The 13200-nt window shown below is 46.1% G+C and overlaps 1 protein-coding gene across 1 annotated transcript in view; it reads left to right on the plus strand.

The window, feature by feature from the left end:
- KCNK10 (potassium two pore domain channel subfamily K member 10) overlaps positions 1 to 13200 on the plus strand; it is a 33065-nt gene that overhangs the window by 4623 nt on the left and 15242 nt on the right. The window contains exons 2-4 of the mRNA XM_018563354.1: positions 8531 to 8648; positions 11686 to 11858; positions 13001 to 13187. Of these exons, the coding sequence (XP_018418856.1) occupies positions 8531 to 8648; positions 11686 to 11858; positions 13001 to 13187 (478 nt within the window). The remainder of the gene's footprint in view (positions 1 to 8530; positions 8649 to 11685; positions 11859 to 13000; positions 13188 to 13200) is intronic.

A 13200-nucleotide genomic window follows, 5' to 3' on the forward strand; every position in this document is an offset into this window, starting at 1 on the left:
CCCTACCGCACCCCCCCAAGAGCTCCTCCAGGATTTGGAGAAGAATGAGAAAAAGTCCAACAACTCCAACGTGTGATATTATCAAAGGCAGATCCTGGGCATTGCAGGGATTTACTCTGCTGCCTGAGTGCAGACAAATCCCTCTCCAGCATTTGCAGCGAGGGCTAAACTTTCATAGATGAATGCCCTTTATTGACTGCCTGTCATTCCCATCCTTAGGTGCCATTTATCAGCATGGTATGGACTCCGGGGCCCCAGAACACACAATAATTCCCGGAGAAAACAACAGCTCTGCATGGAATTATTATTTACTTCTTTCTAAAGCAAAGTTTAAAGGATACATAAAGGGCATAAAAAATGTATATCTGAGCAAATGAAACAAAAACATATTCAGTATCTCTGCAATGCATGTCTACGTTCCCCTGTTTATCCCTTTAAGACCACAAGTAGTACAAAACAAATACCTGTTGATCTTCCAGAAATTCATTGTGCTCCTAACTCCCTGTATTGGCCTCTCAGTGAACCAGCGTTGGAAGCTCTGCCTGGTGGACTACAGAACTCCTCCTATCGCATTCCTCTTTGTCCCTCTCCACATGTATACATTGATTACTTTCCCAACAAAACAATGCTGCTGCCTAGACTCCTAAGATCCTGCCCATACACTGTGTGCAGGGGAGATGTAGTTCTGGAAGTCACTAGGAAGTAGGAACTGCCCTCCGAGCAACTGCCCCTGCAAACATTTTACAAGCCTGGTGATGATGTCAGAGGAAGTAATAAAGGATGTTTCTCACTACAGGAACAAGAAAAATAATGCAATGATGCTATGCGTTATTAATTGCTGGAACAAAGGCGGCCCCGGGTTTGGTTTGTTTGTTCACCAAAATGGGATTTCTGGCTGGATTCAACAAATGTCCAAGCAAACCGAACCCAGGAGTTTCCCCATCACTACCCCTCCTCAGCACCAAGTGTCTGAACCTAGGTGGCGGGATCATCAGAGATTGTAATGAAAGCTGCAGATTTGTCTATATTGCAAATAGCTTTTGAAATGACATTAAAGGAGAACTATGGGGTCAGTGTTTTTCCCCAAAGTTTTCTTTAGTGTCACAGGAGGACAAAAACTAGCGTCCTCCCATGACCCAAAGCTCAGTATACAGTATAGTGAGCTGTAGCTCGCGGTATACTGAGACCGCCGCAGCCGGGACGGATCCCGACATTACTGTTGAGATCCACCCAGCTGCGTGATTGACAGCTGGCTCTGCCTATCTAGAGGCAGAGCCAGCTGTACCCGCCCCCTCCCCCGTCCGTTCCGCCAGTCAGCGCTGGAGGATCGGAAAGGGGAGGGGGGGAATCCCTGCAGGGAGCCGTGAGTGACAGTCATGGCTCTCTGCAGGGATAGATCGAGAAGTGAGCGAGCGACGGTATGTGTTCCCTCACTATCTATTGAGCCGACCTGTGACAGTTTCATTGTCACACGCCAGCTCTACCTATGAGGACGAGTGATTTCCACTCACCTCATAGTTCTCCTTTAACATGTTGAATCTTTTATGATTGATATATTTGAGTGATTGGGGTGCCATCTACTTTAACTTGGTTTTGTGCCCCCATTGAACATGTATGTAAAAAATACAAGTTTCCATTGTTGCACTTGTGATTGGTGTACCGGTCCGCTGCTGTTTACTTTGACACATCATTTGTTTAGTTACATTGTTTATTTAGAAACAAATAAGCAACTTAAAGGTGTCTGTTTATAAAACACTCAAACTATATAACAAATGAACAAATCAAAACATTGTGTCAAGTACTAAAGGAGATACATTTTATATACATTGCATACAAGCTCCTCTATGCTTTCTGCATGTCTGTTCTACTTTCTTATTTATTTATTTATTACAGGTATTTATGTAGTGCCGACAATTTACGCTTTACATAGTTGCACATTCACACCAGTCCCCCTGCCCCTGAGGAGCTTACAATATAACGTCCTCCTATCCCACATGCATACATACTAATTGACATCTCTCCTAGCTTCAGACCCCTCTCTATCAGAACCAACATTCACTTTTACAGCAATCTGATCTCCAGTATCTCTTCTATTGGATCGGACTACACGGGCCACCTTCCCTCCCCACGCCCATCAATGAGCTTTCCCTCCCCACATCCATCAATGAGCCTTATCTGCCCATGACCCTGTGTTACTAAAAGAGGAAAACAATGATCACTTAGCATAGTGAATATCCAGTGATGTGGAGTGCACTTGATCCTGCAGCTTCACTTTATGTATGAATGGGTTTATATCTACATTGACACACACACAACTTCCCCGTAGTCGGCATTTGGTGGCATTTCTGTGAAAATCTGTTCCAGAGACGGGCGAAGTCTTCTGATGGGGGGGGGAATGGCAGACGGATTGCTGATGATGATAAAACATTGTGACATGGCACATTCACCCGCAGAGAATTCCACTCCTGGTTTCTCTGCACTCAGCCTCGGCTCCTCTGTGCTAAAGCATCTGTCATTCCTTTGTTCTCTCCGAATTTTCTGTTTGTCAGATAATTAACTTCAATGTCCTGTCAATTCCCCTGATGTATCAAAGTGTCTTTCAGGCAAACTGTCTGTATTGCTTCATGACAACCAACCAGCCCGGCATATGGGTATAACATAGGAAGGATGAGAGCTGGGATCTGATTGGCTGCTTAGGGGTAGTAAAGACAGTCCTTCAGAAAGGCACAAGTGAGGTCTCATACTGCACAGATTAGTCACACCCGGGTGTCGCTTTAGCTTGATCTGTTACCATATGGTGCCATCTCTTCCCCAGGAAAGTGACGCACAACCGGGCATCCACATGATTCATCAGACCAGGCCACCTTCTTCCATTGCTCCGTGGTCCAGTTCTGATGGTCACGTACCCATTGTAGATGCTTTTGGTAGTGGACACGGGTCAGCATGGGCCCCCTGATTGGTCTGCAGCTACACAGCCCCATACACAACAAACTGCAATGCTCTGTGTGTTCATAAAAGTCAGAGATCACAGCACTCAAAAGCATTCAATTCTTTTGAATATTTATTGAAGAATTATTTATTGAAGCGTCAATTAGCCAACATTTCGGGGCCATGGGTCCCTTCTTTGAGGCGACACAGTGACCCCCTGCATGTTCAGACCCCTCTCTATCAGAACCAACATTAACTTTTACAGCAATCTGATCTCCAGTATCTCTTCTATTGGATCGGACTGCACGGGCCGCCTTCCCTCCCCACGGCCATCAATGAGCCTTGGCCGTCCATGACCCTGTTTTCTCCAGTTCTCCTTCCTTGGACCACTTTTGGTCGGTCCTGACCACTGCAGGCCGGGGACATCGCACAAGAGCTGCAGTTTTGGAGTTGCTCTGACCCAGTCGTCTACACGTCACAATGTGGTCCCTCAAATCCTGACACTTGTCCGTTATTTCTGCTTCCAACACATCAACTTCAACTTGTTCTGCCCCTGATCCAGGCCCCAGTCTTGTGTTGGATTTGGTTTTGTCCGCGTATGATGTGTGATCATGGTGACATTGTGTACATTATGTTGCCGGTGTTCTATCGAAAGTTCCAACTTATTGAGTTCTCCAACTGCCTGACTTCCGGTTTAGTTAGAACTACAAGGTTTGGGCAAGAAAGCTCTTCTGCACGAGTGCCAGCCGCGGCATTGCCCTGTACACATGCACCACAGCAATGAAGTATTACAATGAACTAGGATCACAGTAATCCAGCACGTTATTAATCTCACGTGCCCCACCCAAGCGGCGGCCATATTGAGTGGGGCAACTCGATAAGTTGGAACTTTCGATAGAACACCGGCGCTGTGTTGGGGGATGAGGGGCAGGGTTTATATCCGTCCTTCCCATACATTGCCTTAAAGGAAGTGTCCAATCTATTTCCATCTCAGTTCCCTATTGCCTAGAGCAGCACCTGTAGACGACGTTGTCAGCCCTGAATCATTTCATGTTGAATTGGGAATCCAGCAGATTCTCCTCCGCAATCAGAGGAGCCGTTTGTGGGTAAAACTGTTACATTTCAGCAAAGTACAGAAGAAAGTTTGATTGTAGAAGCCGCCTCTATCCAAACTGATACATACACAGAGGGAACACATACGCAGGGATTGTTCTGTATGCCAGGTATGTACAGGTGAAACTCGAATAATTAGAATATTGTGCAAAAGTAATTGCAGTAAGTGCTGCAAAAGGGGCCCAAACCAAGTACTGAGTACATATGCATGCTTGTACTTTTCAGAGGTCCGATATTGTTCTATGTACAATCCTTGTTTTATTGATTGCATGTAATAATCTACTTTTTTGAGGTTGTGGATTTGGGGTTCTTGGGGTTTTCATGAGCTGTAAGCCATAATCATCACAATTATGACAAATCACGGCTTGAACTATCTTGCTTTGCATGTAATGAGTCTCTCTCATATATTAGTTTCACCGCATAAGTTGCATTAGTGAAATAAATGAACTTTGCACGATATTCTAATTATTCCAGTTTCACCTGTAAAGTAATCTCTGTATTTCGGGAATCCCCATTAGAACTCCTATCACCCTACACAGAGGCCTCTGTCACTGCAAGCCTGATTTCACAAATCAACAGGTGTGTGTCTATAAGGCTGGGCACACACCTTACAACCATCGCAAGACTTTTGTCTTGCGATGGTTGTAAGGTATTTAAAAAAACGTACGATCTGCCTATCTTGCATATAGGCAGATCGTACTTGCGATGATCGCAAGCCACGCCCCCTGAGGGGCGGGCTTCCCATGACCGCAATGCCGAACGGGCCTTGTGCGCTTGCGCACACCGGCCCGTCCGGCTTTTATCTTACGAACATGCTACACACCTGCCGAACATCGTACCATGCTCGGCGGGTTTTCGAACATGTTCGTAAGTTTAAAGTCGTGCAACCTTACAGTAGTAGAGGTCGCACGGCTTCCACACACCTTGCGATAATCGTACGATCGCGGGATTTCCCACCATTACCGTACGATTATCGCAAGGTGTGTGGGGACCTTAAAGGCCGATGTGATGTCCTTATTTTAAATTGACAAGCGAGCTCAGCGATACATGAGTGCACTGGGCAGCCTTTATATATAATTAGCTGAAGTTGTTCCTGAAAGGTCATCGGAATGGCTCATTGTGCGTGAGCATTACAGAACATTGATGGTAATTGGCGGAAGGTGAGGCGACGACTGTTGGGACTAATGAGGACTGAGAGCGGCTCCTGTGCGGTCTCCCCGCAGGGCGCCATTGAAGGGAACCAGGGGGGGGGGGGCTGCTATTATAGAAGTAGGGCGCAATGTGCTCAGGGAATCATCTGCAAAAGACGATCTGTACAAAACAAGTGACTGCAAATACCTGGCTGCTTATTTACAAGAATCATCTCTTAAAATGGATCCTCAGGTTTGGCTGGCGTTCCACTTTAAAGGGGGATCATCTTGATGATGGATGGGTGCTAAAGTGTATCTAAACCCCACACTTTTTTGGGGGGATTGAGTGGGGTTGGGGGTTAAACCCCCTACCGCCCTGTTTTCCACAAACAGACAATTGTATTCTCAATCAAAAGCCCGGGTGACAACACAGGAGCAAAAACTGGAGACAGGAACAGACCCTTGTCACCCTGTAACAGGAAGTTCCTGAATGGCAGGATCACCAGGGATTGTTTTTATGAAAGATGCAGATTTGGAAAAGATTGACGGTGACTTGTGAAATGACGGCGACATTTTGAAGCCGAGATGAGATTTTAGCTATTGGGGTTTTATCTACATATTCGAGATGCTGAGAGTGAAGCCGCATTATTTTTAGGAGGGATTTGCACCACGTTATAGCGGCTGTCATGTGTGTGGAATGTCAGTGACAACGCTCTGAGGAGACAATAATAGAGAAGCAGATGAAATATATTTAGAAAGATCTCAGCGTGGGCTCTGATGGAACAAAGTGACATTTTTAGGAGGAAGCCGTCACAGTCTGATGGAACTTTGGATTTGTCGGATTTGGGATAGAGAGTGCAAAATTCTCGTATGATGTACGACTTCCGGCCTCAGTAAGTTGCTGGTGACTTAATTATTTTCTGCTGCAGTTCAATAATATTTACAGTTCTTGTCCCTCCCCCAGCCTGTGACCAGACATGTCAGATTCGTTTCCTTCCGAATTGACATTCGTATGAATTTCTGTAAATTGGGGCATTCGGATGCATCCGAGTCTCCAAATGTCAGAAATAACGAATCCGAACATATCAAATGTTTGATAACGAAATTCGGATGCAATCCCAAAATGTTTCCGGAATGTCATTGTGAACGAAACAAAGGAGCGTTTGCTCCTGTCCCAAATGTCAACAAAATATCACAATGTTGTCACATAATGTAAATAAAGAAAGAAGCTGAGAGCTGTGCGTTATTCTGTAACAACTTCCGCTTCTTTGCTGCCATTCAGGACTCGCATATGGGATGTAAACAAAGGATCTGACAGTTGTCACAAATACACAAAAGTGTTAAAACAGTCCTCAGAAATAATAATAATACAAAAACCAGCGTGCGGTCCCCCCCCAATTCATACCAGGAATATTAGGGGGGCCCCCATGTTAAAAAAAAAACAGTGTACGGTCCCTCTGGCAATTCATACCAGACCCTTTATGGGGTGTCCCCCCTAAAATTTCTTACCAGACCCTCATTCCAGGCAGCACCCTGGCAAGGCAGGAAAGGGGGGTTACAAGCACCTCCCTCCCTGAGCCATTCCAGGCCGCATGCCCTCAACATTGGGATAGGGGACAGGGGTCTATTCCCCACCACGCTGGCCTGGTGGATGTGGGGGTCTGCAGGCAGCAGGGCTGATCTGCATCTAGGTACTCCCTTTCATAAAGGGGGCACCCAAATGCTGCCCCCCCCCTTGTGAATGAGTAAGGGGGTAGTTGTTACCCCTTACAAGCTTTCCTGCCCTGCCAGGTTGCTGCCCGGATTAAGGGTCTAGTAAGGAATTGAAGGGGGGACCCCATGTTTTTTTTTTGGGGGGGGGGGTTTGGCTTTTTTTGGCATTGGGGTCCCCTAAAATTCCTACCAGACCTAAAGGGTCTGGTATGAATTGTCGGGGAAACACTGTTTTTTTTTTTATTATTGTTTCTGTGGAATGTCAAAAGTTAAAAGGAAAGAAAATAGACATTAAATGTCACTTTTCTGCAACAAATTTCCGTTTGTAATGATCATTTTACTCCTCCGAAATTAACGAAACATTCAGATTCATCCGAACCCGAATGCTGAAACAAAATGACTTTCAGAGCCGAATCCCAAAAAATGAAACAAAACACATTTTGGCTGGCTTACATGTGTACCTGTGTCTGCATCTCTGTCTCCTACCAGCACGGCTTTTGTTGGCACACGAGCACTGCAGTACATCTTTGCCTTGTCGGCCAATGAGTGTGGGACAGTGCCAGAGTGCAGGGCGGGATCTGTGTGCAGGCAGAGGCACTGATTGGGTGTTCAGGCACAGACAGCTCCATCCGGCCCCCTGCTGGATAGGCACCACAATGTATATGGAGGGGCCTCATGTGTACTTTTTAAGGGGTGATGTATTCATATGTTGTGGTGGAAGCTCAGACCTGCTAAAAGGAAAGACATAATAGAGATTGCCATTGCTGACTTCCTTCTGAAAATGCTTGTTACCTGGCCTGCTGACCCCGTTGTTCACAGAGGATCATAATGGCAGCCAGAGAAATAGCATTTGTGGAATAAGAAGCCAGCAACAGCATCCTGTATATTTCTGTTTTGGAAGAGGTGGAGGATGAATAGCTAAAGACGCAGGTAGGACTCACCTGGGCATTTTACGGTCCTGGGGCCATATCCGGCCCTTTGTCTGCCCCTGCCAGTGACATCAAATGTGTTCCCGTCCCCGTCATTAAAGGAGGGTGGAAAAGTATCTTTCTCTGTCCTCTCCTGCAGCTCCCCGTCCCGGCTCCTGCCTCTGGCCTATCAGGAAAATAGGTAAGAGCCCCATACTATGTGGGGACAATAAGGCTTCATGCAGGGCTCATTCACACCTATGCCGTGTGTCAATTGCATGGTTCTGTGTGATGAACCATGCAATGCGCCTACCATGCATTACAGTGCGGCAGGTGTGTTGCGTTGCATGCACTGCTTTTTTCAACTGCACTGTATTGCGGTACCGCGGTCCTCCACCACAGTCCCAGGTTCTCATGTTGCCCCTCGAGAAAATGAATTGCCCTCACCCTCAGGAAAGGTGTAGGTTAATGTTGGACAACTTTTACATCTGGAGACTCCTGTCCTGTGAACCTAAAATGACAGTCTGACCCCTCCATCCTGGCCGAGCTGCTGATTCCAGTAATGCATCTATGTAGTAAGCATGGTGAGGAAGTCTCTGTGCTCCTACGTTGTCATAGGCCCAGCCATCTCAGATGTAGGGGCACCACCACAGCCAGCCAATCAGCAGCTGCTCCTTGTTCTGATTGGTAGCTCCTATGTTGAGTGCAATCTGACCATTGCGAATTGTCTCTCCACAGAAAGCCATCGACGCAGACAACGCCGGGGTGAATCCGATCGGAAACTACTCCAACATCAGCAGCCACTGGGACCTGGGCAGCTCCTTCTTCTTTGCCGGCACCGTCATCACCACCATAGGTGAGAGGCCGCCTGACCATTGCCCCTCACTGACCGCTATTCATAACCTCCAACAATTTCTATAGGTTTTCTAATGACATATATGTGAGCAGCAGCTTAATGTATATCTAAAACACATCCTTGTTTTTACGGCGTTGGGAATGGTTAGAACTAGAGGTGCACCGAAATGAACGTTTCAAAACCGAAACGAAACCGAAATGAAAAAAACAAAATGTCAGGCCGAAACCGAAAATGTTTTTTTTTTCTTCTAACTTTAAAAAAAAAAAATTAAAATATTTTATTTTTATTTCTTTTTTATAAACTTTTAACAATATTTTATTTATATTTATTTATTTTTATTAAATACTTTTTTTTACTTTACTTTTAGAGTCTTCAGGGAAATATTGGGGGTCTAAAAAAGAAAAAGAAAAGGTTCCTCAATCTCTATTTCTGTATCCCCTGTTATAAATGAACAGAAATCATCTATGCTGAGTGTTCCTGATCATTCATAACATGAGGACAGAGTGTGTTTACTATATCCACAATCATGAATGAACAGGAAGTGATGTAGAGCACTTCCTGTTCATTCATAATTGAAAAAATTATCATAATTGAAAAAAAAATGATTTCTACATCATTTCCATCTGATGGACAACACTGAGATCTCGTTATGTGACAGGTTCTCGGCGGGCGGAAGTTTAAAAGTGCAATGCTGGGAAGAAGTCCCTCCAGGTTCATTACCCGCGCACCGTTCTATTTATTAAGGTCTATAGAAATCTCGAAGACGGCGGCAGAGAGCCGCGAGCTGCGCGCAATTCCTGCTATTTTTGCCCATGACTGTATATGGTCCTGGATAGAATGGGGAGGGGTTAGAGCAGGGGCCCGGGTCAGCAAGCTTTTCCACATTAATGGGATGATGTATGAACGTTCCTCTGCATAATGCAATTTCCTCGGCTCCAAGTAGTGTCAGGAATACTGTGCATACAACACCCCCCCCTCCCCCCACCTGGTATATGTTGGGCAGAACATTTATACATTAGCCTCTAAGTGTCATGTTCACAAGGATTGGACAACCGGCGTCCCAGCGAACAATAGTGCTGCTTTTATTTTGTTTAATGCTCATGGCAGAGTAACATTATTCATTGTTATATAATAATAATAATAAAAGTTTAACTCGTCATTAGAAGTACAACTGAGTAACTAATACACACACAGAACATGTGCAGCCCCAATGCATGCACTACAGACCTCAGACCAGACCCGACCTATATCCACCCCAATGCATGCACTACAGACCTAGATCAGCCCCAAAATATACAATACAGACCTCAGATCAGCCCAATGCATGCACTTCAGACCTCAGATCAGCCCAATGCATGCACTACAGACATCAGATCAGACCCAATGCATGCACTACAGACCTCAGATCAGCCCCAATGCATACACTACAGACCTCAGATCAGCCCAATGCATGCACTTCAGATCTCAGACCAGACCCAAAATATACAATACAGACCTCAGACCAGCCCCAATGCATAAACATCAGACCCTAAATCAGTTCCAATGCATGCACTACAGACTTAGATCGTCCTCAAACCCTGTACCTTTAAGACAGCAGGATACCACTGTAGGCATGCAGACAGTCTTCTCCTACACAGCTTGCAGATGTCCTCAGCCACCAATGGGCCTTCAGTGACATCAGGGAGGCGGGCCGACGAAGGTTCATAACTGATAGCCTAGTAAGCAGTGAATTACAGCCAGTGATAGTGGTACCAATACAAACCAGGGATACAGAATGCAGTATTAGAGCCTCTGTCAGGTTATATCGCCATCCTTGTGCCTGACGGGGAGATCCACCCTCTTTATTGGTCCTGCTGAATATGGTCATGGGACAGAAGAAGATTGGAAACCCAAAATACTAGCGTTGTCACCTGAACAGAAATAGAGGGGAAATCTTCCAGTGGGGACACTTGTCCTTGTCTAAGAAGAGATTTCCCATTACCTTGGGGAGATTTCATCTCAATTCCTGTTGTGCCTTTGGGTCAGAAAGTGAGCGGAAATCTCCCCGACGGAACACAGACAGCAAGAAAAAGGAAGTTTAACCATTTGATACTCTAGCCAAAAGTTCATTATGTCAGGAGTACATGGGCAGTAAGCACCCCAATAATGCCAATACAATCTAGGTGTAATGAGCTGACAGGAAGTTAAAGGAAATCTTTCCAAAGGGGACAAAAACAAGAACAGGAAGGCTGGGTTCACACCTAGGCGTATCCAATATGCGCGTTTGTCGCGCGTTTCTTGCCACGCGTTTTTACCGCGATTTGCAGTAAAAACCGCATGACAAACGCGCGTTTCCGAGGGCTAACCGGCTGTATCCCAATGGATACGCACGGCAAATACGCCCCAAAGAAGCTCCTGTACTTCTTTGGGCGTAGGGCGTTTTGCAGCGCGTTCCTGCGAGCTGTAAAACGCCCAGGTGGGAACCATGCCCATAGGCAATCATTGGTTTTCACATGTTGAGCGTTTTACAGAGCGTAGGAACGCCCAGGTGTGAACCAGGCCTTAGGGTTACATGTTCTGACAAGTAATAGGCCAAGGTATCTTGGCCGTGTTTGTGGGAGGAGTTGCGCCGGCTCTCCTCCCCTTAAGAAGGGGGACAGGGAGCTCCTCGTCACGTCACGGCGAAGTCGCGTCTGACCCTCCCGCCCTTCCCCAGGTTCTATCATTTCACTAGAGCGTGCCCACAAAATCATGGCACACATCAGGTTGGTATCAGTAGGGGTCATGAAGATTCGGAAACCGAAGTAACTCTGACCACAAAATACTATTTCTGTCCCATTCTGTTCTGGTGACAACTGTTCCTCCTATTTCCTCTCCTGGTGTCACGGGGGACAGTCTGCCCAATGGGGTCGCAGACATAAATAGGAACCTGACAGAAATTTTAGCGCTTCCCCAAAGCGAATGATAATGTGTTGACGTAACTTCGGACTTTCTATGATTTTATATGAACTGTATTTGTATAATTAATCTTCTAATTCCTTCCCGTCCTTCACGACAGGTTATGGGAACATCGCACCGAGCACGGAAGGGGGGAAGATATTTTGTATCCTCTACGCCATATTCGGAATTCCTCTCTTTGGCTTCCTATTGGCTGGAATCGGCGATCAGCTGGGGACCATCTTCGGGAAAAGCATCGCGAGAGTCAATCTGTGTACATTGCCCGGATACATGGTATATCTGTAGGCGTAACAGTGGTTTGATGCAGAGGTCAGTCTATACAGCTGGGATTCCCCTTCACACAATCACGAGTGGTCTGGCAGCCATCTTGACGCCGCTTGAATACAAAAGCGCAGGAAAGCCCTTGTGCGGTCACCATGGTAACAGTAATAGGATTAGTCACACTGAGATGTCTCTGATAAGATGGAACGGTTACCACAATCTCAGGCTTTGACGCTGCGTTTTAGGGATTAAAAAGGTTCACGCTATTCGGTGTCAGATGACAAAGACGCCATTTCTTTTTTTTTTCTCTCGAGCTTCCTAAAATCTCCTCGAACACCTCAGATTTATAATGGTAAAAAGTGTCAGAAATCCTGAAACTTTCCTCATATCACATTGGATACAATCGGCGTCGCCGTACAAGCTCATTTGCATATTTCATGCCGGTGACAAAAATAATAAATGTTCAAAAATCGGTGAAAGGTCAGAAAAGATTTCCAGAGGAGGAGATTGTGTATTATGCAGATGGTTTAAAGGGGAGAGAAGCAGTGGGGTGCTCCTTTATAAGGGAGGTTCTCTAAAATTAAAGCTGAACCCCGGGCAAAACATTTGTAGGAAAATAAAGACCAGTCACCCTGCACAAGGAGAGCAGCAGTGATTGGTCTTTATTACAGGAGGGGGCGGAGACAAGACCAGTCACCCTGCACAAGGAGAGAGAGCAGGAGGGGGCAGAGACCAGACCAGTGACCTCGCACAAGGAGAGAGATCAGCAGTGAGCGGTCTTTATTACAGGAAGGGGCGGAGACAAGACCAGTCACCCTGCACAAGGAGAGAGATCAGCAGTGAGCGGTCTTTATTACAGGAAGGGGCGGAGACAAGACCAGTCACCTTGCACAAGGAGAGAGAGCAGCAGTGACCGGTCTTTTTACAGACCATCTTCTCAGCCTAGGCAAAGTCACTGACTGGAGATCAAAGATGGATTTTTAATGATAAAAGTGAAACTTTTCTGGTAAATGATTACTGTTGCTGTATATTGTGACATGTCAGGAATATATATGTGCAGGCCTCTAAAGTGACTGACGGGTTCACATGGATGGTAAGGTCGCCTCCGGTACGTGTTCGGGTAACTTATCCTTTTTATTCTCTCTTTCTCATAGAAGAAGCAGGTGAGTCAGACGAAGATCCGGGTCATATCCACCATCTTGTTCATCGTGGCCGGGTGCCTGGTGTTTGTGACCATTCCCGCGGTCATTTTCAAGCAGATCGAAGGCTGGTCGGAGCTGGAGTCCATCTACTTCGTGGTGGTGACGCTGACGACGGTCGGCTTTGGGGACTATGTGGCAGGTGAGTGCAGATG

This window comes from Nanorana parkeri, unplaced genomic scaffold (genome assembly GCF_000935625.1).
Source record: "Nanorana parkeri isolate BGI_ZX_2015 unplaced genomic scaffold, ASM93562v1 scaffold658, whole genome shotgun sequence".
Classification (NCBI taxonomy): Eukaryota; Metazoa; Chordata; class Amphibia; order Anura; family Dicroglossidae; genus Nanorana; species Nanorana parkeri.